Source organism: Pagrus major, chromosome 11, assembly GCF_040436345.1.
Source record: "Pagrus major chromosome 11, Pma_NU_1.0".
Taxonomy (NCBI): Eukaryota; Metazoa; Chordata; class Actinopteri; order Spariformes; family Sparidae; genus Pagrus; species Pagrus major.
This window is the reverse complement of record NC_133225.1, coordinates 13690295-13713847: the sequence shown is the minus strand read 5'-3', so window position 1 is coordinate 13713847 and position 23553 is coordinate 13690295. Positions and strand designations below refer to the sequence as shown.

Genomic DNA, 23553 nt, shown 5'->3' with positions numbered 1-23553 from the left:
CACCCTCCTCCTGTGGCTTCACTCGGCACATAAGCACCCTCACTGGAAGGAGCCACATTAACTCTTATGGAAGAGAAAACCATTTGCTCAAATCTCCTCAAGGAAAAGGGACACGGAGTAAAATGATGTAACACAGATTAGACAGGAGAAGACGTTGAGGATCTTTTTATTGAGAACACAGCATACCAATGAAAATATGCATTATGCAAATGATCCTGTATGACAAATGTCAATGGGGCTCAATATTTGCTCCCCAATTACAGTTTCTCATCTGATGTAATTACAAGTCAATGGGGGCAAAACAAACAAGTCCTTTTTATGATTCATAATGCAGTGAGAGGGGCTTAATATAGCAAATGGATGCTTCCTAATGCATCTCTGCTTGTGAAGGTCCGTAGTGGCTATACGGCTGGGGTGTCCATGGCAACAGTGTGAAATCAGGGCAGAAGACATGTAATGGGCAACACGTGAAGTTAAAAGGGTTAGGTGGAATAAAAGTGATAGACTGCCTTTGGTGACCCCATTGAGACATAGCAAAGGTCATCAATGAATGAAACAAATAAAAAAAGTAGAAATATTTCTTTAAAAAGAAAAAAGGATCAGAAGGAAATATCAGCAACTCGAACCCATCCATAAATCTTTCAGAACCAAAATTACAAAACTAAACAACATACAAACACTTGTATAAAAATAAATCCCTCCATCCCCAGTACCCTCCATCTTTCTACAAAGTGTAAGATCAACTACTTTAAGTCGTCTCATTAACTACGTACAGGAAAAACAAGTCATTTAGACTAAAAAACACTCGGATATCAAATCAATAAGACCATGAGAAGCTAAGCTAAGGTTTTTTTTTGGATGGTGTCACATTTGTACAGTACAAAACGTGGTGCAAAAAAAGAGCCTGAGGTAATGTTGGACTCTGATGAGGATAAAAAGTTGTTAAAAACCCTTTCAAAAGATAAATATTACTGTATAGGCGTCGAATTCACATTGTTGGACCAAACTGATCATAAATAATAAAATATTCTCCCTTTCAGATCAGCTGAATAAGTGACTTCTTTTAAAGTACATCAGTGCTACAGGTAGCTTGTGTTGAAGTGATATGATAAGAAATACAAAAGGGTTTCCTCTAACTTCAAGATCCATTCACATTCCTGCACCTTCTGTTAATTCTACGCACCCTCAACAAGAATGACTTCAATAGGTAAAACGAAGAAAAGCCCATCTCCAGAGATGGACCACCTCCTTTAAGTGTCGGCCATTCTTATCATTTAAACCACATACGTCCACACACATCAAATCACATACACTGACAATGCTTTAAAAAAAGGCAAAAAATATAAGAGAACTCCTTCCTTTCCTCCAGTGACTGAGAAGCAATAAGTAGCATTTAAATAAAATAAAATATTAACCAATTCACAGTTGGACAAGACAATTCTAAAAACATCTTATAATTAGATGATATTCAATAAGGACAGACACAGCTGCAAAACTGTGCTTCACCTATGTAATGCTGTGTTAATGATACGTGCTGATTAGATGTTTAATAGTTGGCATTAAGAGCTGTTTCTGATGTATTGGGGTCATCATAAATCTTTTCATCTTATCTGTGAACTGTAAAAAATAAACCTGAAACTATTCTCAAATGAAACAGTTCAGGCAGCTTAAACTCCTGAACAAACATCAGGAGTTTCAACAAAGTTTCCGAGGATAAACTGTCCTTTTGGTGCTCAAACTCTGTCTGGTTGATAAGATTACTGGCCATGGGAAAGAGCTTCAACACCAAGGACACTTAGTCACCGCTGATACTGTGTGGCGGGCCCTATGAGGCTCCCTGTAAAAACAAAAAACACACACTCACAAGCAGTAGGCAGAGGTTTAAAAATCAGTCAGAAAACAATGACGAGGGGACTTGTTGCTGGTCCTTCAAGCGGCAAGGTTGTCTGATGCTGGCGCGAAGTCCCTGGTACGCAGGGCGTTGGACTGTGCCCGTCTGCGGGCCAGTCTGGAGTTGGAAGGAGGAGAAAGCCTCATGGAGCAAACGATGGCGCCAACGTCCTCCTGCTGCTCGTCGTGCTGGGATAGCTGCCGGTTGAAGGCGATGGCTTCTGCAGCAAACTGGGTCAGGTCTTTGGTGCTGCTGTTCCTGGAAGAAGAGAAGCGGCACGAGAGGATGAATGATTTTGAATAAAATAAACGTGTCTAAAAAGCACAATATGACTTTACTTCTTCTATTGAGCATTTTAAAATACTACAATTAATTCTAAAGCACCTTATAAATGTCACAAATACACTAGACATGACTGTCAAAGCTGTTTTTCATACCTCTGCAAAACATGAGGAGTTGGAAGACCTCTCTCTGGAGCGTTCTGTAAAAAAAAGAAAATGAATAAATGACTTGAAATCACAGCTTTCAATAAAACAAAAGGAGTGCTGAATGAGTCATACAGTGATCTCATATCAGACAATATAAACGAACAAAACAGCTACTCTGGTGCACAGAGGTAATGATACCTCCTGGAGTCACAATGATTAGTCAACTAATCATCTGTCACAAGAAACTTAATATTTCCAAATATTCATATAATATACTAAATGTTAAGTCATATTTCAAGCAAAAAGGTTATACATTTGTTAGTTTCAGCATCTAAAATGTAAGGATTTGCTGCTTTTCTTTGTCATTTATGACAGTAAATGAAAAGTCTTTAGGCTTTGGACTGTTGGTTGGAAAAAGCAGTGATTTGAACATGTCCCTTTGGGCTCTGGGAAATTGTGATGAGCATTTTCATCATGTGGAATTTTATAGACTTATAGATGATTATCAATTAAACGTGAAAACAATCAAACTACCAAAGTAGTGACCTGATAAAGGAGGAAGGCTGGTGGTGGTGTTTTTTTCTTTCTTCAACTTTTAGGTAATATTGTGATGTTATGTTACATATATATGTTAATAGAAAATAAAAAAGAACATATTAAAACCCAATTGTATATAGCTATACATGTCTTCTCAAGTATCTGTATAAATGTCAACATGCTCAGTAGTTGCAGCCCTAATACCTACCCCCTGCACCCAAGGGTGCTTGAGGACCTGAGCAGCACTGAGGCGCAGCATTGCATCCCGAACCAACAGCTTGGATATGAGATCCCGTGCCCCCTCTGTGATGTGAGCCCAGTCCTTCTCTGGAAATTCATACTTCCCCTGCTGGATGCTCTCAAACAGGTGACTCTGAAGAGAGAATATGACACAATACCCTGTAAAACTGAGGCACAGTGACAGTCTCAGCGCTTAAAATCAGACTAGCTTTAGAGTGACTGTTCGTGGGTGTTTTCTGACATCAAGCACACATCAGTCACTAATTGTGGGAGAGAGGTTACATGTTGCTCCTCCAGTTTCTCCTGAGCCAAGAGATTAAACATTAAAACCAGACTGATTATAATCAGGTGATGACAGAGAAAAACAATGTTGTTCCAAAGTACAGAGGCAGTCACAACTAAATCAAAGATATACAGTCACACACAGGCTTTTTGTTCCTCATTGCTTCAGGAATAGAATTAGATTAGATGTGACCAAAGTTAGAGGCACATGTAGTGTGATTATTGCTGAGCAGCATGACTGCTATTTATAGCCGATATACTATCTGTTATAACTATACCATGCGCATACTATGTTACTGCAATGTTAGTAGTTTGACTCCTCCGAGGGGCCTTACATATCATCCTCTCTCCCTCTTTCCTATCAATCTACCATATAACATATCCCATTTTTGACAAAGATATGAGCCATCAGCTATGGTCAAATAGTTTCATCTTAAATATCAAAATACTAGTAGTGCACTACATTCCAGCTCAATGACGCAATGACCGAAAGAAACAACTTTATTGTTACTGCTGTTGTAAAACATGAAAACGTGTTCCAAACATGCCATAGCTTCCCGAACCAGGGTTAGGGGTTACCAGGGTGGTGACAGAGGAAGCATTATTTACCTTTGTGCTGTAAACATTGTAGGAAGTGAACACTTACAGGATTATCTGGTGGGATGGAAACTAGGTGAGCATACCTGGCAGGTTCTGCAGGTTTCTCCACGGTCCCAGCCGCAGTCAGTGCCACAGTGGCCTGTGAAGGGGGGGCTGCCGCTCAGCAGGATGTAGAGGATGACCCCGAGACTCCAAAGATCGCAGCGCTTGTCGTAGAAGGAGGCCTCATCAGTGAACACCTCCACCACTTCTGGAGCCATGTACTCTGCTGAGCCGCACTAAGAGAAGGAAAATGTATTGAACACACATTGAAGAATTAAATTAGTTATAAATTTGACTGATTCTGTTTCTGTGTATGTGCTATGAGTTAAAAACTGGACTGTTACCGGTGTGGTGAGCTCTGGGGTCGTTATGGGTGTACAGGCGCTGCTGAGCTTCACTCCACTTCCCAAGTCAAAATCACAGATCTTAACTGGGGACACCTTAGTAGAAAGATGAGGAAAACATTATATCGTTATTCTCTATACCTCTAGGACCAACAAATGTCTTTCTGAAAGCTTCTTGTCATTTGAAAGTCACTTACCCGATCAGTGTATTCACAAAGGATGTTCTCCAGCTTAAGGTCTCTGTGGGCAATGCCTGCAGAAGAGCACATTGTCACTGTCACGTTGTCATTGCCATGACGAATTAAAGGGGAAAAAATACACAGCTCTTCTCATTGGTAGCTGATTGGATGCCGACCTACCTTTTGTGTGTAAGAAGTCAAGAGCTTGGGCAATGTCCCTGACCACCTTACTGGCCTCCAGCTCATCAAAGTGCTTTCGGTTCTGGATGTGTGTAAGAATGGAGCCTGGAGGGAGAGAAGATAATCACTTGTAGCAATCAGTGTGTTTACAGTGAGTCATTTTCAAAAGTGCGTATGCAGATGTAGCTGTTGAGTTATTCATTTATTCTTACCTCCACGCAGCTTTTCAAACACCAAATAAAAGCAGGAGCTGTCTTCAAAGAACTGGATCAGTTCCAAAATGTTCCTGCAACAAGACATTTCCCAAATGATTAGCATCTGTTTCATTCTGCTTTAGTTGTAATAAAGTTAAAACATTTCTAATACTAAATGTGCTCACCTGTTTCCTTGACACTGGTAAAGAGTTTCCACTTCTCGAAAGACTCTGCTGCGGCTGTGTCCTGCACTCTTCTCTATGATCTTTGTTATAAAATTTTTTTTTTTAAAAACGAAACAGTACAATGTTATTTCCCTAAATAAAATTGTTAAACATACAAGCTGGCGTGTTTGATGACCCTTATATGATTCACATTAAAGTATTTCTGCAAATGTATCTTAAACTATTTCCACACTTTGTGTGTCAAGAGTCTCCATCAGGTGGAACATATGCCAGCTTTTGCGAATGGTTCATTAATTTGGTAATGTAGTACCAAAGTCTGTGGCTCTATTTGAATGTACCAATTGCTTTTTAACTCATCTTTGGTGCTTTTATGGTTTTAATCATCCATTGTTATACGTTTTATTTCTCTTTTATTACTGTGTATTTGAGTGTTGTGTTTTTGTTTGTTCTGAAACACTTTGTAATGCTCTGGTTGGTGTGACTGTGTTTGTTTTGAGTATATCATTACTCACCTTCACAGCAAACTCTTGTCCATTCTGCAGACTTATGCATCCTTGAACTTTGGCATAAGCCCCCTGACCGAGCACCTCATCTGTCAACTTGTAGAGATCTGAAGAAAATGTGAGATATGAGATTGCAGTATCGTTTGTGTTACTTTTTTTTATGTCTTGAATGAGATAATATTAATATGTCTACCAATAATATCAGCCTCATTACCATCAAAAGTGCCTGTCGAGCTGTCCGTTGCTCTTGTTCTTTTCTTCTTCTTTCTCTTAGCTGCGTCTGGGATGTTCACTGGCTGGCTTTTCTCAATCTCTGCAGCAATTCAGAAGAATCCACATGCAAGTTAAAACAGGACAGACTTCTCCGGTGTGTTACTGTGTGCACCATTAGATCCAGTAGCTCCAGAGCTGTTGTACCTGCAGGGCCTTGGGAAAGGTGCTGTCTCTCCTCTGAAGCGACCCCGTTCTCCTGAATTCCCCCGCAGCTCTGCCCCACCTGGCCCACAGCCAGGGAGTTGCCCTGGAACAGAGAGAAGGGGGCCACATGGAAGGGGGAGAGAGGGGGGGAAAGTGCGAGAGTAGTCAGAAAGATCAGGCTATGGTACGGTAGAGAAAGCATGAAAAAGAATAGGTAATTCTCCCACTTTCTTCTCATTGTGAAATGTTGAAAACCGTCTACTAACTTTTTAACAATTTATTAAGAGTCCCCGGCAGACTAAACCTACACCAACAACTGCTTATCTCCCCCTGTGGCGTCCTGCCATAACACTGTCCTGATGAGAATACAGGAAACACAATGACAGGCCTTATCTCACCCTGGACATTACCAGAAGCATTTACACAACCAGTCAATGTTCATGACTCATGGAGAGTGGTGAAACTTCTCAGTTTCTGTGCAGATAACCTTGACACTCTGCACACTACTTTCTGGCAGCTCGATCGTATCGAACACGTCCTGTTTCAGTAAGTTAGAGGCTTTGAAATCACCAGTATCAACAACAGGTCAGAGCTTACCTGGAGGGAGTGCTGGAAGGCTTGCAGCTCTGTCATCATGCTGTGCCTCACCATATCTGCCAACTGAGAGTACAACACACATATTGAGGTTGTCCGGAACAAACTGCGTCAACAAGGGCATACATTTACATGATAACATTTCAAAGTGGCTGTACGTCAATGGATTTAATGTTAAGGATTAAAAATAAGTAAAAAAGTAGTCCATTAATCACCAGTCCATTACACCTTGACGTGGTTTCCTGTCTTTCACCCTCTTATATCAAATCTTGTACCGTTTTGTTTGTGGTTATTGAGTGGCAGTATAGTCGCAGATGGTTCAAGTCCAGTCTGTTTTGATAGGTTAGCTTTAGCCTTCTGCCGGGTAAAAGGTAACGCAATGCTACGGTAAGTGGATGCATTGGCATACTGACGTTAGCATCGAGTTAGCTATAATATCTAACGTTACAGCAGCTCAAAGCGATGGTAGATATTTAGCTTACTGATTAAACTGATCGGTTAGCAAGTAGTTAGTTACTGCAGCTAGCAAACAATAACTACAACGTTAACATTAGTGCTGTTGCTACAAATACCAGGAGAACCTTACCAGGATGGAGCAATGTATAAAAGAACCAGACCATCAGTAAAGACAGAGTTAGCGTCAACTGCTGACTGAACAATCCGACGCTGTTATTGTCGTTAGCACCAGCTAGCTAGCTAGCAAGCAAGAACCCTTAGCTCGCTTCTCCTACCGATTAACGTCCTTTCGGTAGTTTGTATTCACACACCGGCACGGTCTCGTTAAAACTAAAGCAGATATGCAATAAATATGCTTCTAACCTGGACCCTGTGTCCAATCCAAACCAGCCAGGTCCCCTCTGTCAAAGCCTCTGACAGCTGATGTAAGTCTCCATCGCTAGCTGACATCCATCAGTGAGACAGTTCGTGACGCACACGGCGGGAAAACACATAAACAGCCGTTCGCCCCGCCTCCTTTCTGCATTCCTCCGTCTCCCATTGGTTGAGAATACAGCTGCCATTGACACGTCACTTGGCTTGACTCCCCGCCACGCCCCCATCCACGTAGTGTGCATTTTTATTGCATGATGATGGTCTGTATTTATTTACACTCTCATTCAGAGGCTTGGCAGGTCAGCACTGACAGGAGGAAGTGGCCTACAGCTCACGCCACATACCTACAATGTTTCATCATTATTATTCTCGTAGTTAAGGGTTTATCCCTGCAGAATGGAAGCCCAATTCAGCCAATTAAAGGGGAAAAAAGGATTTAAAATAATAAGCCTTGATTAAAAAAATTGCATGATAAATCAAAATTATGAGATTAAAAAAAACTCATAATTATGAAGTAGAAAGTCAAAATTACTTTTAATCTCATAATTATAACTTTTTTTTATCTCATAATTCCAACTTTGTATCACTCAATTATGACTTTTATCTCATAATCATGACTTACCATAGGAATGTTTTTCCATCAAGTTTGGTTTTCAACATTTTTTTCCTTTAACTGGTGGAAATGGGCTTAAATACTGTCTCCATGTTTCAGGTGACATCTGTCTTTGTGTTGGTTTTGGCCTGAAACTTAAGTCAGCCCGTGTAGCAGACCAAACCTTAAAAACAAACATATGATCCACTTCACTTCGGTGATAGCTTACAGCGTTGACTTTGACGCTGAGAACAAAATCATAACTGGATGTTTTAAATATTTTTGTGGTGCAGTGCAATACATAAAAAAAAAAAGAAAAACGCGATTGCAAAAACACTGATTATTTTTTCAAGCTGCATTTTTATGTTCAAACTATAAAAACACTGACATCACATACAAAAACAAACTTTCATTCAACAAAATAAGACTCGACACTGTATATAAAAAAGATCAAACATAAACATACATGCACAGAAGGAAAGAAAAAGCATAAGCACAGGAAATGTAGTATCATAAACCTACACAAAGTCCTATACTGATGGCATGAAGGGCCATAATTATTCTAAGTAAAAACCTCTGTGAAGGCACAGTACCACAGTCTGAAGAAGTGTGGTTTGTAGTGGACCTTCCCAGTTCTGCTAAGAAAACAACTCATAAAACTTTGTTTGAAATTGTTCTTTGTTTTGAGTGTTGTTGAGTTGTTTTGAAGCCGATGAATTCTCACAGGGCTCAGATAACGTCATAGTGTAAACTCCTTTGTCCATGTGGTTTTGTTTAGTTGCATATCTTCTCTGTCATCTCTTTCTGTAGGAAGAGAAAACGAAGGACATGTTCAACACATCAAACTCATATACTATTCAGCGATGAATTATTGTAATGAAGTGCATCTTTCAATATGAAGAACATTAAAACTGTTGTTCCCATAAGACCAACAACGAAAAGACTTGCAGTAGGCACTATGGGTGGGGCAATAAAAGGGTCTGGTTACAAGATTTATCTCTTCTGTGTTGTGTTGACATAGAAGACTCATCCTTGTTTCACTTTGCAAGGGGAATTACACAACCTGGAAGATGATAACCGAAGCTTTTCACTGACCATCCTCCATCTGCTTATACGTGACGGAGACAACAAAAATATAAACTCGGCCTCATTACATGACTGCAAAAAGTCACAGACTTCTCTTATGAGGGTTGTTGTTTCAAACCAAACCATTTCTAGAAAGCAGTTAAAAGGTAAGTTCACCTGAAAAGGACAATTGAGTCATCATCTACTCTGCCTTATGCAGATGGAAAGTCAGGTGAAGTTTTGTGGTCCACAAAACATTTCTGGCGCTTCACAGCAGGAGAATGTGAATGTGGCAACACTGTTTTACTGTGAAGCTCTAGAAATGTGGACTGCGAAAAACCCAACTCTCCATCAGCATGGGGGTGAGAAGATAAAGACTGAATTTTCATTTTTGGGAGAACAAGCGTCTTTCATGATGGAAAATCGAGAGACAAAAAAAAAGATTACATCTTTGGTAGAACACAGCTCTACTGCTTTATTGTGTGTCTACTACAAAGGTTGGTGATCTGTGTGGCTTCAGAGGACAAAGAAAGCTGTCATTTTCCCTGTGCTACATGTGCACTAGCCGGGAAAACACACAGACATGATGATACACTCACTGAGCATGCTGCGCAACAAGGTTATAGATGGCAGCACGGCTGATATTTTCTGCACGTCTGACAGTTATGAGAGTGATACTGACAACCCTCTCTCCTGCTCCCTTTCCTCACCCTCACACATCTGAGGTCACGCTATTGTCTCACCAGGGGCTCCAGTTCAGAGTGATCAATGAGGTTGAACTCTGAGATGAAGTAGTAGTAGTGCTTGTAGCAGGTATTGATGTGGGCCTCGGCGCCCATGCTGCAGATACTGTCGAAGTGATGGATGTAAACATGCACGAACACCCTGAAGAGACGGCTCAGGATCTTCTTGCACACCTGCTGGAAGTTCTTGGGGAAAGGTACACCTAGTGTGAAGAAAGGAGAAAGTGTTACAGCAACCATTTGCTATGATTGGAACCATCATTTAGCACGTTTAATAATCTTTAAGGAACATAGTTTCTCCTCAACTGTATCAATCTCTGAGCACAGTGTCTTCATGAAATCTAATTTGGGTAATATGGGTAATGCATGGGTAATATATTTCAAGGACAAGAAGTACTCTAAGCACAGCCTCTTTTTAGGTACTGGGTTGATTAAAGTGGGCATAAAAGAGAAAAGATAAGAACTGCCACATAATAATCCATTGCACCTTTATTCAAAATGTGTAACAACACAATTTTCAGTTGCATGAGTGTTCAGTCAGTCCAAAAATTGCCTCCAGGCTTTGTGTGAACTGACAAAAGCCTCTTGTAGCTCAAATACTCTCTTTTATGTTTTCATTCCCACCCAGGGGGTATTTCTGCGGTTGCAATGGGGAAGCTCAGCCTATTTTACGAGATAGACATTATGATTTAAAAAAGAAAAAGATTATCTACATATTTTGCGTTCAGGAGCAAAAATGGAGACGCAAATGGGTCTACAAATTGTTGTGAGCCTCATCTTTTGTGTACTTTCTGCCACAATAACCAAGTTTTGCAGAAGCTATCAGAAAAGTCCAAACAGACAAAATGGCTACAATGTCTTTGAGTGGTAATAACATGTACACAAAATTGTTTTTGAGGTTTTTATATCATTCTGTAGCTTCCCAGTATAGTGTTCAAGGAAGCTAAAAAAGAAGGAAGGGACATTACGCCAGTGAATCTTGCTTTGGTGCCAGACTGTGGTGACAGCTGTACTGAAGTCTAGAAGATGCATGGAGAAACACACTTCAAAGTGAACACACTTCAGAGAGTAGGTTAACCACGTTTTTTTTTTTTTTTTCAGATGATCGACAGGGCTAATAATATCGTGTCCGAGTGGGGCAGGTCCAACCAAATATTGCTGAGACTGCAATTACACTGCGAACAGGAGCCTTTCTCAAACGTAATCGAGGGACGAACAACGCGTTGACAAAAACAAATCAGTCGTTAACCTACTCTCTTATTCAGGGAATATTACGAAAATCTGTGAATAAATTCTCTACCAACAAATTTCTTCACCAATGTGTTCCTAAAGGTGTCTAACACATATGAAAAGATTTAAATTCAACTCCCGGAGGAAAATCTGTGAGAGCTGCTGAGAGTTGGAGTACCTGGAACCTTATCGGTGAAAAACCTTTGTCTTAAGTATCTTGTGAGGGGTCAGACTAGGCTTTTTCAGTATTCTGAATTGATTGCAACCATTTGATTTGTACCAAAACCACTCCTTGGTGGGGAAAAACAGCCATGCCCACATTTACATGTACATTTAAAAGCACGAAGGGAAGGGAGTCAGCTCATACTCTAAGCTTGTCTCGACTGTCATATTCCAATGGGCGAAGATTTTCAGTCGGTAGAACAACCTGAGTAAGTTTAGGTAAATCTCCTAGTCAATGACCTTGTACCCAGCGTCTCGCTTCATCCGTGTTTTGCCAAGGTCTTTGTGGAGAGGACCATGTTTCTTGACACCTTCCTCCATTTGCTGGTTGACATCGGAGAAGTGGTTGAGGGTCTGGTCCCAGCACTTGTGGCCCGAATCAATATTTCTCATTCTCCCTCTGCTCAACACACTTCTGACTAGGCCGCCTTCATCAGTGTTTGCTCAATACAGATGTCACACCAGCTGCCAGACCAATCATGGCAAGAGTGACGGACAGCGTGGTTCCTGTGGGCAGTCAAACTTTTGAAGGTCTCCTCGTAACCAGGTGAAGTTTCAAGTTGCTTCATCAGCTGACAACACAGCCGGGAGCCCTTGGCGTATTGATGATGCCCCGCAGCTGAAAAGATGTCAAGCATCCTGGTAACAATTCAGGACAGGTGCCCGTTGTAGTCTGTAATCCGTTCAGTATTGATGAAGATCTTGATGACATCGACCTTGTAGTGGTACTGCAGCCAGAGTGCAGGTGTTCTTCCTCCCTCTGCAAGTCTTTTGAAAATTTCTTCAAACTTCTCTTCAAAGGCTGCAACTATTGGAGCTGTGTGTCTGGCTCCCATCAAAGTGGGTGTGGCCGTATTTCCACCAAGGAGTGGTTTTTGTGCAAAACAAATGGTTGCAATTAATTCAGAATCATGAAAAACCCCTAGTTTGACCCCTCACAAGCTACTGAAGACAACAGTGAACATTTTCAATTTTTCACCGATAAGGTTCCCCAACTTTCAGCAGTTCTCACAGATTTTCCTCCAGGAGTTGAATTTAAATCTTTTTATATGTGTTATTAGACACCTTTAGGAACACATTGCTGAAGAAATTGTTTGGTAGAGAATTTATTCACAGATTGGCCAAATATCTGATAAAATTCCCTGACTATCTGTCCATGCATCTCCCATCGACTTCAATACAGCTGTCACCACAGTCTGGCACCGAAGCAAGACTCGGTGACGTAATGGCTCCTTCTTCCTTTTTAGGTTCTTGGTAGTGTTCCTTATGTATTCAAATCTTGGTATGTATATGTTTTATAGTCAAAATGCTATTTTCCCAAACCCTTCCCAAAAGAACTTCTTCTCACATGAAGTGACAAAGGTTTCTGCATGAAAAGCAAAGAAACCAGGCATCGACAAAACATTGCCAGTTTCATGATGACTCTTGTGTGGAGTGAGGTGTCAGGAAGCTACCAGAGCCAGTGTTTTCACGCAGAAGTGAAAAACTATCCTTGAAGGGGCACAGTATTAATGGGCACTTGAGCCCATCTGAGAGGCCTGTGGGGGTACGCTAGACAAAAAAGGTTGGGAGCCCCCATACTAGAGCACATTGTTCCACTTATGATTACTCTGTCTCTTTGTAGTCCTGTTCAGGGCCCTAGGGAATTATGGACACATTAGGCAAAAGGCAGAGAAACACCCTGGACAAATTGCCAATCTATCACAGGCTCACACATTGACAAAACCACACCTATGGGAAATTTAGAGTTTTATTTCACCTGACCTGCATGTCTATAGACTGTAGAAGGAAAGAGGAAAATTATGCTAAATCTACGGATCAGACCCCAGATTGGTTCAAGGGACTCACTCACATTATGCATGAAATCCTCATCTCTAATAAATTTGATTGTCAAATCCGGTGCTGAGATAAAATAACACAGCAGTCACCCCCCTTCAATCTCATCGAAATGCCAACCTCATCGTTTAATTAACCTCCGCTTGAACTTCATCATCCCATTGGAGATGTTAATGAAGGGGAACAGCGCTTCAGCATTGATGAGGCACAACATCAGTGCAGGCAACAATCAATCATGTTTTAAGTTACACACTCAATAATAGTCTGCAGGCGCCTTCATTTGCAGACTCCTTACACACCTACTCTGGTGGGGAAGATGTCTTCATTATTAATGAGCGACTCGATCCAGTCCATCAGCAGGTTCATGTACTTGAGAGCAGGCAGCTTGGTGGGTTTCTTGTAGTCGTCACCGTCCTGCCACCTGTATTCGTACCTCAGCCCCCCGGACATGATGGGACATGAGCGTTCGGTGCAGAACTCGCTCATTGTGCCGTAGATCAAGTTGATCCTGTTAAAGAAATCCACCACATGAACAGCAATCCAGTCACTGATGTTCTCTCCCTCCGGCAGCTGGACCACTTTCCTCAGGTCCAAGCCGGACTTGAGCGAGGCCTGGGCCTTCTTGTAGAGTTCAAAGCGCTGGGTGCCCGGCTCAAACCGCTTCCTGGGTCTGAATGTTTTATCTTTGCTGAACACTTGTCCAAGACACAACGCCATCGGCTCAGTCGTTTCCCCTGAGATAAGGGGAGAATAAGCCCTCCGGAATAATAGTTAGTTTTGAGTTGGATAAAGTGTGACCTTCCTGAGGGATGGCAGCAGCTTGGAAAGCAGGTCAGAGGGGGTCAGCGTCTGTCATGTAAAGATTGCAGGGAGGTCTTGTTCTGCAGATGGCGGGAAGTTTCTGTGAAGCAGAACAAGAGAAGATGAGGGATATTCCTTTCCTGTCAATCCACTGCGTTAGGCCAGAATGACCAAAAATTGCACATGACCAAAACATCAAAAGTATAACTACAAAACCATATATATTATTGTCAGATATTCAGATGCAATAAAAAACACAAAGCACTCAGGCATGACATTAAGATACTCAGGTCAAAGATTTTTAAGAGCGATAGATCAGAGCCACAATGCACAGAAAACTGCATGGCTTCGATAACTATTGACACCAGTGACCTCATTCCAAACGTCCCATTATTGCGCAATGTGACCAGATGACCGTATCACAAGACTTTCAGCAGTACCCGCTGATAAAATTAGCAAAGGTTTCAGCCAGTTGTGGTCAAATTCATGCCAGTTGTCGAGCATAATTAAGAACATAAAAAGCATGCTGCAACATACAAAGGATTAGAAAATGTCCACCGTACAATACCAGCTTTGCTTGGATACAGCACTGTGACTCTCATTCAGAACATCTGGGCATAAAAATAAACTCTATGACAACTAAGTTTGGTGTAAAAACACTGACCGTGGCAACTGATGAAAAACACAGATCGTCAGTTCCCTTTTCTGGGAAATGAGTCATGAGACACGACCAATCAGAGATGTGGACTCGAGTCACTGGTTAGACGATTTGTTAGACTGTTTCGTTTTGGTTTGATTACATTTATTTCACTAATTATTAATCATCAAAATACAAATTCAATCCATCGTCATATTTTTTAAGACGGTTAGCAGAGGTGGGCAGTAAAAGTAGATTTTTCAGGTATCTGTACTTACTTTTCTGACAACTTTGACAACTTTTTACTTTTACTCCCTAAATTTTAACACAAATATCTGTGATTTCTAGTCCTTACATTTTCAAAACAAGTTCATTACTTTAGTTTTAATGCATTTGACAGCAATGATCTATAATCGATTATTTACAACTCTACCAACCCAAAATGTCAGTATTTGACATCATGGGAATGAGACTCAACAATCAACTATCTTTCTGATGCGTTTACAAACAGCTTGGACAAATCCAGGTTAGAGAAATTGCCCAATAATATCATTATTAGACATGTACTTGCCTTTTCTCTTTATAAAGACTGGATACTGCTGGTAAGACTGCAGAGTGACTTCACTTGCTTTAATTAAGGACTCGACTTGACTTGACGCAAGCTGAGACATAAAATGACTTGCTTAAGACTTATAACTCCAGTCACATGTCTGCAACCACGTGTTATTGAGAGATGTTTGTTTTTTCCCTGATTGCTATTAACTATCTGGCAGACAAAACACACTGATCAAGAGCATGACCTTCCCAAATGTTAATTCAGCGAGGTCATGAATTGTAATTATAGGAAAATGAGGTGGGCAGTTTATTAGGGATAAAGTCCAGGTCCGTCACATAACTGATAGGGTTACACTTCATTGTATCACACTTGTAAAACTCCACTGAGTTGTGTGCCTCCATTCATAACTGTTGCATACATTATGTGGCTTCCAAAGATGTGACACTGCAGTCAGTCACATTGGGGACTGTGGTTGCAATATGACACTATATCCGCATTTGTGTCCAATTTTAAACTGCCGGACTGGATTTCCTGTGGTCGTTGACTCAAATTAGCAGAAGTTTCTGTCTTTGCATTATCATCCAGAACGAGCACCCATTCAGGTGTTTGTCGTGAACTTTTGTTGACTTCCTCACATGTCTGTTAAGCTTATAGTTTTGCTGTTCACTCTTATGAATTTACAGCTGATTCAACAGCATTTGATATATGAGAAGGGTACTTTTTGTTTCCACCAGCTTTCACAGACTGCCTGATCTCATTTCAAAGCTCACCACTGGGGGACCATGAATACGTGGTCATGAGATAGCTCTGGATGTGTCCATAACAAAGGGGCTTCTGAGGAAGGCTCGTATAATCACAGAGTTTGATTCAGTCTTGGTATCAGAGACACACAGCACACAAACATTAAACTTGGACACTCCTTTTTTTTTTCACTGAATACAATAATGGCTTGTAAATAAAGAAGTGACAGCATGTGGGACAGTGTGACTTCAATTTTGATCACTTTACGTCTCGCTGCATGCCTCAACAGCCTCAGACTGAAGCATGTCTGATCACGCTCTGTCCTACATACTTTCATAGGTTGTGGAATTTGCCCCTGACATTGAAGACCTACAAACGTCCTGGACTGGACACACACAAAGAAAAAAGCACTGCAAATCTCAGTACTCAGAAACAAAGGAAGACAAGACAAGAGATTAGGGAACAGGAAAAAAAAAAAGAAGCTATCTGCACTGTACCTGGCTGAAATCCTGCAGCGAAGGGACTGGAATGTGGTGGCAAGTCCTGGGTAGTTCAGGGAGGATTCAGGCGCCGGACCCCTTTAACCTCAAACTCCCTGTGGAGGACAGATCCAGCTGCTCTGCCCCCTCTAGCTCCTCTGGATCCTCTCCTTCTCTGCCAGCCACGAACAGACCGAGAGGCTCCAACTTCTCTCAGTAGCACAGACAACACAGAAAAAGGAGAAAAAGTTGTTTGGCTTCTCTTCCTGTGGATGATGTCACATCCTGACTTTGTCTCTGCTGTGCGTCTGTGCCTGTATGTGGGTGTGTGTGTGGAGGACCTATAAATTGAAAGAGTAGACGGGCTGGAAAAGGCCTTTCCAAACCCCCACTCAGCCCTCCCTCTTCTCCGTTTTTTTCCCCCTTTCTTCTTCTCATCCTGCAGGCAGAGCAGCCAGCCCTCTTGTCCCACCCAAGCCCGGCCCTCTGGTAAAGGTCCTGAGAAAACAACCCCTCCTCTCAAGCCACATATATAGGACAGAAGGAGCAGAATGATCCCACAAATATTTCTGGATGCTTGGCAGTCCATGCCGCTCTTTTTTTGTGTGAAGTCTCAATAACATATCATTTAAATTCTTGGCCTTTTTGAGATATTGTCGTTGAACTCAGAGCATACCCTTAAATAGAGAAAGTGCTCTTCAGATTATGAACAAACAAGGCATGTTGGACTGAAACTGTCTATTTCCTGGTGCCCTTGGGGAGTTGAGTATTCTCATGAAAGCTGCCCTGACTGTCCCCTTTGTGTCGAAGGTGAATGGGTGTCACTAAAATGATGAGGGTGTCTGTTACACTGCTGTGTAATGCCACCCAAACTGAAAAAAAGAAGCTGCCTCATTTTTGTGAGTAAAACTGTAAGACACAGGATGAGATAAAGTCTCATTTTAAAGAATGACAGCTAATTTTAAGATTTAGTGTTTATATTTGCTACAACAGGATAATCTAAATCATTTAACCATGATACATAAACATTTCCAATGTGTCTGATTGAACTGCAGCAGCCAAGTATTTGATTTGAGGCCATGAGATTCCCTTACTGTGGTCCTCCTGTGGGGCAGCAGGTATACCACGGAGGTACAAATGAGATTGTAATGCTCCCGTAACCTTTGTCACAAAACTTTGTGTTGCTTAATTGGAAGAATTCTGATTCCAGATGGACTCACTGGATTTAACATAGATTGTACTAGAGGTTGGAAAAGATATTATTTGCAAGGAATTAGATTGTGTGTGCCTCCTTTATGGAACATGTAGAAAAGTTATTGCTCTACAGTATATGTTCAACTTATTATTAAGAGCAAAATATACATACAAGCACCTCACGGTTTAGCTCCGAGCTATCCTGCTGGATTTCTGCTCCCCTTCGAGCCACTTCCTCGGGCAGGACTCTGCTGGCCGAACCTAACCTCAGACTCAAGGCTAAAGGTGATCAGGCTTTTACCAGCCTGGGCCCCTCAGCTCTGGAACCCCCTGCTTGAAGATCTGAGGCTTCAGAGTCAGTGACATACTGTAAATCACTTATCAAAACTATATATTACTATACATCAGAGATGTGGACTCGAGTTTCGACTGTTTTGATGGCTTGAAACTTGATTTATCATATAAAGGTAATGCACACCAAGGGCTTTAATGAGGTCCTGATCACTGACAGTAGACTAGACAACATATGTCCTGATCTTGAAGAAGGCCTGAGGACCAGAACGTTATCTAATAAAAGAAAAGAGCATACGGAGCCAGAGTAAGCGACACTTTCTTCACTCTCCTGAAACTTGATTTGACAGGGGAAAAAAATGACTTGAGACTCAACTTGGACTTGGATGATTTGTCTGTGTTTTCTGTTGTTGTTTTTTCTGTTTAAAAGTGATGGGATTGAGAAGATAGAGAAGAATATAAGAAATTAATAAGCTTTTATAAAGGTTTTTTTTAAAAGTTTGATTACATTTATTTCACTGATTATCAATATTTGTAATACAAATTCCATTAATTGTAAATTGGCAAATAATATCATTACTAGACAGGTAATAGCTCGTCTTTTCTCCAGTCTTATTCAGTCCTAATAAAAAAGACCAGATACTGCAGGTAAGATTGCAGCATCTTGTGGTGGAGGAGTAACTCGACTTGACTTGACCAAGAAAAAAATTACTTGGAACTTGCTTGGGAATTACTTTAGTCACATGTCTGCTTTTTATTAATGCTAGCACACTGTTTAATTTCCAGCATGTCTCACTGTAGCTGTTTTTATCTATATCATATAGGTATTTCATTTGAATTTGAATTTGAATTTGTGTTGTGTCATTTGCCTTTTCAGACCTGAAATGTTTTAATCTTGGTTCAAACATGTAAAACACTTTGGAACTTTGAATGTGTACATCAATGTATATTGTGTTGAGTGTCATATTAATTCATTTTTGCATCTCCATCTTTAAATTTTTCAGTGCTTACTGGAAACTTAAATAAAAAAAAACACATGAAGAAAAAGAAAGTAGTCGTGAGTTGCAGTGATCCAGCATATCCACTTGGGGTCACCATGGCTGTTACTATGAGTGCTGTGTTATGACTCTCTCTACAGTATATTCAGTGATTTATTTATTTAATTATTTGAATATATTATAAGTGTAAAAATAATGTACACAATGAGACAAAATAATTGTGTAGAAATAAAAAACAAATTTGCCCTTCATGGTGGTGGATTTGATTTAAAAGCTGTATATATATAAAGAAAGTAGCTTGAGGGTAAGTGGAAGACTGCACTACTGAATGTTAGCAGGAGTCCACTTGGATTACTTTGTGATGACACAAACAGGAAACAATGGGTGAAGCACTGCTGCTGGCCTCTGCTCTAGTTCTGTTATGACAGTTAATGTTGTCACTCAAAAATGTGACACGGGAGGAAGTGGAACAAGTCGAGCACTTCTTCATCTTTGATCTCCCTCGTCCGCATAGTACTCCATCATTATTTACCTAAACAAGGCTGAGTGTCGCTTTCAGCTCTTAAGCCAGCAGCACAGATACCACAGGAAGAGTCAAAGCAGGAAGTGGTATAACACCCTTATATCGAACAATGACAAAGCTGCTACTCTCAGTATCTAATCTAAATGAGAGTCAAATTAGAAAAGGCCTTGTAGGCCTTTTTATATTTTAAAGTCATATTAGGTTTTACTGGTATAAGAGAATCAGACACTTTCTAAGCCAGGGCTTCACAAAGTGGTGCCAAATTGAAGCATGATGGGCAAAGTGACACTTTGTGCAAGAATTTAGTCAATCAAGAGAACTTGGGGTCTTAGTACCATTTTGCATCTTAACAATAAAATGCAAAAGGTGTTTGCACAGTTAAAAGGTCCAGTTTTCAACTCCAAAAAGGAAAAAAATTGAGCACATATTTTACTGTCGATTCAACTTTTGTCTGCGTTCCTATATAGAGAATTGATGTCTTTTCTGTGTCCACAACCGTCCTTCAACTCGACACAGATTACTGATGGTGTAGGAGGAGTTGTCCTTTCTGGTTTAAAAGTTCTCCATCAGGCCTCAGGCACCATCAGAGAAAAGCACTTAGCTTACAGCTACAAGATTTATGAAAAAACAAGCAGAGCAGGTGTCTATCATGTGCTACAGCTTTGCAGGCTCTCTGCTGCAGGTGAGGGATTCCTTCACACAACCAAGGATCCTTTTGTAAAATGTGTGCTAAATAAGCTGACACATACCTGAGCGGAGTTATGGTTCATATAGTGTGTGTAAAACATCTTACTGCTGCTGTTTGACATTCATCTGAAGCCTGAACGACAACAGTGTTTCTGTGAATGATGTCACTTTTATATCATACTCTGTGTCCTCTTTGCTCTGTTTACACCAAAGATCAAAATGGAAACTATGGACTTTTAGTGCATGTATTAAAGGTGCATTATGCAACTTTTTTTACAGGCCTGTAACAGACAGAGTTTTTGATATAAGGATAACAGTTTGCATGGGCTCACATTAGTTTATAATGCACTTTGAAGCTAAAAGTTTATGTTTTTGTTTTCAAACAGAGCAAAACAACCCTGTGTTTTCAGTTACGGTGGCATGAGAACAAATGGTGTGCTCCACTGTACTTGGAACCCCCAAAAACACTACCTCTGACATGGAAAAGTGCAATGACACGGTCATCAAAGTCGGATTTCCAAGTCATAAACACAGATGATATCACAGCAGAACAGCGGCGCACATAGTGAACAATTACTTTTTACCTCTTCATCAATTTTTACATCATATAGTGCTTGTTTGTGAAATATGCAGTCAGTACAATTTCACTTTCATTCAGTTGATCTGTGCTCAATAGAAGTCTTTGAGAGTACGGGTTAGGAGACGTTTGCAGCAAGTGTCCATATTTTTCCGAGCAGATGCCGAATCTAAAATTCTGAGATCTGACTTGCAATGGAACGCACCAGAAAAACAGACGGAGGTCTTGGTACAAGCTTAAAGCTAAATATTAACATTATTGTTGATAATCAAGGCAAAACAGGCCTGTATTTTGAGCTGTGGTGGCCAGAGAATGACAAGATCATAGTCGTAGTTAAGAATATAGGACCATATAACCAAAACTGGTACTTAAAAAAAGTCACATAGTGCACCTTTAACCCCTCTCATGACGTAAAAGAATCTAAAAGCCCACCAACCTCACTTTTCTGGAGAACATATCAGTGTTCATTTGACCCTGAGACTGTACAAACCTATATCAGTCCAGAGGTCAGACAGGTCCACCCCACTCAGAGGTAAACTCACTTTCAAATTAACAGCTGAGTCCGCTGAGAAACAAGCTGCACCGGCCCGCTCTGGGTTTGTGATGTTTGGCTTTTGATATTTGATACAGTCAGTCGATTACGTCCATATTAGGCGACTAGCACACAGCAGTGTAGACATGACTCCACCTTTTTCCAGCTGCACGGCAGGGCTGGGTCAGGAGGAAGACTTAAGCGGAAAGGAAGAGGAAGCTGAGCTCGACTTCAGACACGAGTTCGGCGACATTATCATCTCGCTTTTCGACAGTCTCTGCAGGTTTGTTTCAGCTCCTACTTTACACTTTACGAGGCTGTTAATCACCCAAACGTCGGCTCGGTGATATTTGAGTTGATTTCAGGTGCGTTTATTTTATTTTATTTTATTTTTTTTAAATTCTCTTTGTGGTGGGGGGTGTGGGGTCTGTCTGCGCTAACGTCATGTTTAAATTATGTTCGTCCAGTTTGTTCAATTCGTTGGCCCTTAAAACTAGAATATCTTACGCGGAGACTAAAAACAACAACTTTATATAATTTTGTAATTACATGTTTGGTATTTTTTTTAGCGCGCGTCACCTCTGACCTCATGCTGTCGTACCCAGTTGAAAACGTGTGGCTGCAGGTTAACTTGAATACTAATGAGCTCAGGTATTTGGGCTGTTGGTGGCTCCTGTGCTCCTGTGCTGCCGACAATGAGCTCACAGGCAGCCGGACTTCCTCCCGCTCACTGGGCTTTATGTTGCTCTGCACTTTGAAGGTAACGTTGACGGCCATCTGTTTGTTGGGTGCAGCTGTCAGAGAGCACACAGATGTGCTCATGCGTCATTAACATGTAGGCATTGGATTATAGCAGATGAGGTTTCGGCCCAGTGGATACAAAGTAACATGTTTTACCTGCGAGACAACCGTTATAACTGTTCACTGACTCACCTTGAGCTCTTTGTAGCTCAAGGTTGTGCATTTGTGTTTTTATCGGGCATATGTTATCTTTATGGTAGTCTGTTTGTGTGTTTACAAACAAGTATATGTGGTTGTTGTCAGCCTGTGTCATTTTGAAGGACAGCTTTGAGAGATGACAAGAAATGGGATTAGAGAGAGGGGGAATGACGTGCAGACATGGCCACAGGTCGGCATCGAACCCTGGGCCACTGCAGCGAAGCCACAGCCTCGGTATGTGGGTCATATGCTCTACCAACTGAGCTACTGTGGAGCCCTGCTCTAGGTGTTCTTGAACTTCATCTAGTCATGAGTTACAGTCAGTCAAGTACAAGATAGTAAAACAATGTATTATTAAAAATATACTTGCTGAGGAAAGGCAGAGAACCTGCACTACAAGGAGGTCATTGAAGGGGTCAGTGAGATTGTGGCCAAGGGTACAGCATTATTGTAAATGGTGTCACATAATTCTCATATTGCAGGAGCTGCATCGTGAAATGTTGTAAATGTGTCACAACACGCCATCATAAATGAAGCAATGTGGCGCTACAGGGATGCCTCGGCCTACAAATCATGTTCTCCAGACGTAAAAGGGAAAACGCTTGTTTGTTACAGACCCCAGCAAAAGCTGCATCATCATTTTAATTTACTTCTTCTGTGAAAATCTACTATAATTGTGCAGAATGCACAGAAAAAATGCAGAATTGTTGCAGATCTGAAAAAATTCATTATAAATGCGTTTTCCAGAATGCATTTGAAACCGTTTGAATATAGCGGACAATTTACAAAGTATGATACCTTTCTGGAAAATGCTAAATATGTTTCACCACACCAGAGTTTTTCTCTACATGAATCTCTTGTTTGTTGAGTGTCTTGTGTGAGCCCGCCCTCATTGATGCTGTCCTTGTCAGATGATGGTCTCCTAAGGTACCTTATGGATCACTAACTCTGTAGATATGTAAACATTGACTGTAACCAACGCCTGGGTGATGGAGACAAAGGGCCTCAAGGTCAACCGCCCAGGTGTATTTGTGATAGTAATGTAAACACTACAGCAGCATTGTGACCGTTAACGCTCCAGCGTTGCATGTTATCACTTCATCAGCTGCCAGTGTAAACACTCCCCTCTAAGGACTTGCATCTAAGGCGAAAGCGGAGCTGATAATCCAGTGGAAATGACATGGACCCATTTTTAAACCAGGCTTCTCCTCAAGACGTTTGCAGGCTGGGCCTGGTGTGTTTATGCTGCAGTTACATATAACACAGTTAAACAGTCTTCTGCTGTTGGTTACTGAGCAGCTGTAGTGACGTGCACTGGTTGGTCATGCCCTGCGTCAATAGCGTCATTGATAACTTTGACAGTTTACAGCCCTGGCTTCAGTCTTCAGCAGTGTTCCCCCTGGCAAACTGTATAACTGTGAAGCTTTACTGCAGTTGATCCGGGGCCTCATTAGCTTTTTGGC

At 41.1% G+C, this 23553-nt stretch overlaps 2 protein-coding genes across 2 annotated transcripts; both read right to left on the bottom strand.

The window, feature by feature from the left end:
- Nucleotides 1-150: 150 nt before the first annotated feature.
- Nucleotides 151-7551, bottom strand: mknk1 (MAPK interacting serine/threonine kinase 1). The gene is made up of 14 exons (XM_073476143.1): nt 7436-7551; nt 6620-6682; nt 6023-6125; nt 5820-5918; nt 5615-5712; nt 5103-5182; nt 4936-5009; nt 4724-4828; nt 4562-4617; nt 4365-4460; nt 4062-4256; nt 3065-3229; nt 2329-2372; nt 151-2149 (listed from the first exon to the last, which is right to left on the bottom strand). The coding sequence occupies exons 1-14, from the start codon at nt 7520-7522 to the stop codon at nt 1930-1932; spliced, it is 1485 nt and encodes a 494-aa protein (XP_073332244.1). The 5' UTR covers nt 7523-7551; the 3' UTR covers nt 151-1929.
- An 831-nt stretch (nt 7552-8382) lies between these two features.
- On the bottom strand, nt 8383-16571 carry mob3c (MOB kinase activator 3C). Its single transcript, XM_073476730.1, has 4 exons — nt 16368-16571; nt 13435-14036; nt 9848-10050; nt 8383-8843 (listed from the first exon to the last, which is right to left on the bottom strand). The coding sequence occupies exons 2-4, from the start codon at nt 13850-13852 to the stop codon at nt 8814-8816; spliced, it is 651 nt and encodes a 216-aa protein (XP_073332831.1). The 5' UTR covers nt 13853-14036; nt 16368-16571; the 3' UTR covers nt 8383-8813.
- Nucleotides 16572-23553: the final 6982 nt, after the last annotated feature.

Coding starts and splice junctions, on each gene's coding strand:
- mknk1 (XM_073476143.1), bottom strand. CDS start 7,522: ATGTCAGCTAGCGATGGAGACTTACATCAGCTGTCAGAGGCTTTGACA. Junction 5,183..5,614: donor GACAAGAGTTTGCTGTGAAG/GTGAGTAATGAT, acceptor TTTATAACAAAG/ATCATAGAGAAGAGTGCAGG. Junction 4,461..4,561: donor TTTGTGAATACACTGATCGG/GTAAGTGACTTT, acceptor CTTTCTACTAAG/GTGTCCCCAGTTAAGATCTG.
- mob3c (XM_073476730.1), bottom strand. CDS start 13,852: ATGGCGTTGTGTCTTGGACAAGTGTTCAGCAAAGATAAAACATTCAGA. Junction 10,051..13,434: donor CATCTTCCCCACCAGAGTAG/GTGTGTAAGGAG, acceptor TCTTCACACTAG/GTGTACCTTTCCCCAAGAAC. Junction 8,844..9,847: donor ACTCTGAACTGGAGCCCCTG/GTGAGACAATAG, acceptor CTCTTCCTACAG/AAAGAGATGACAGAGAAGAT.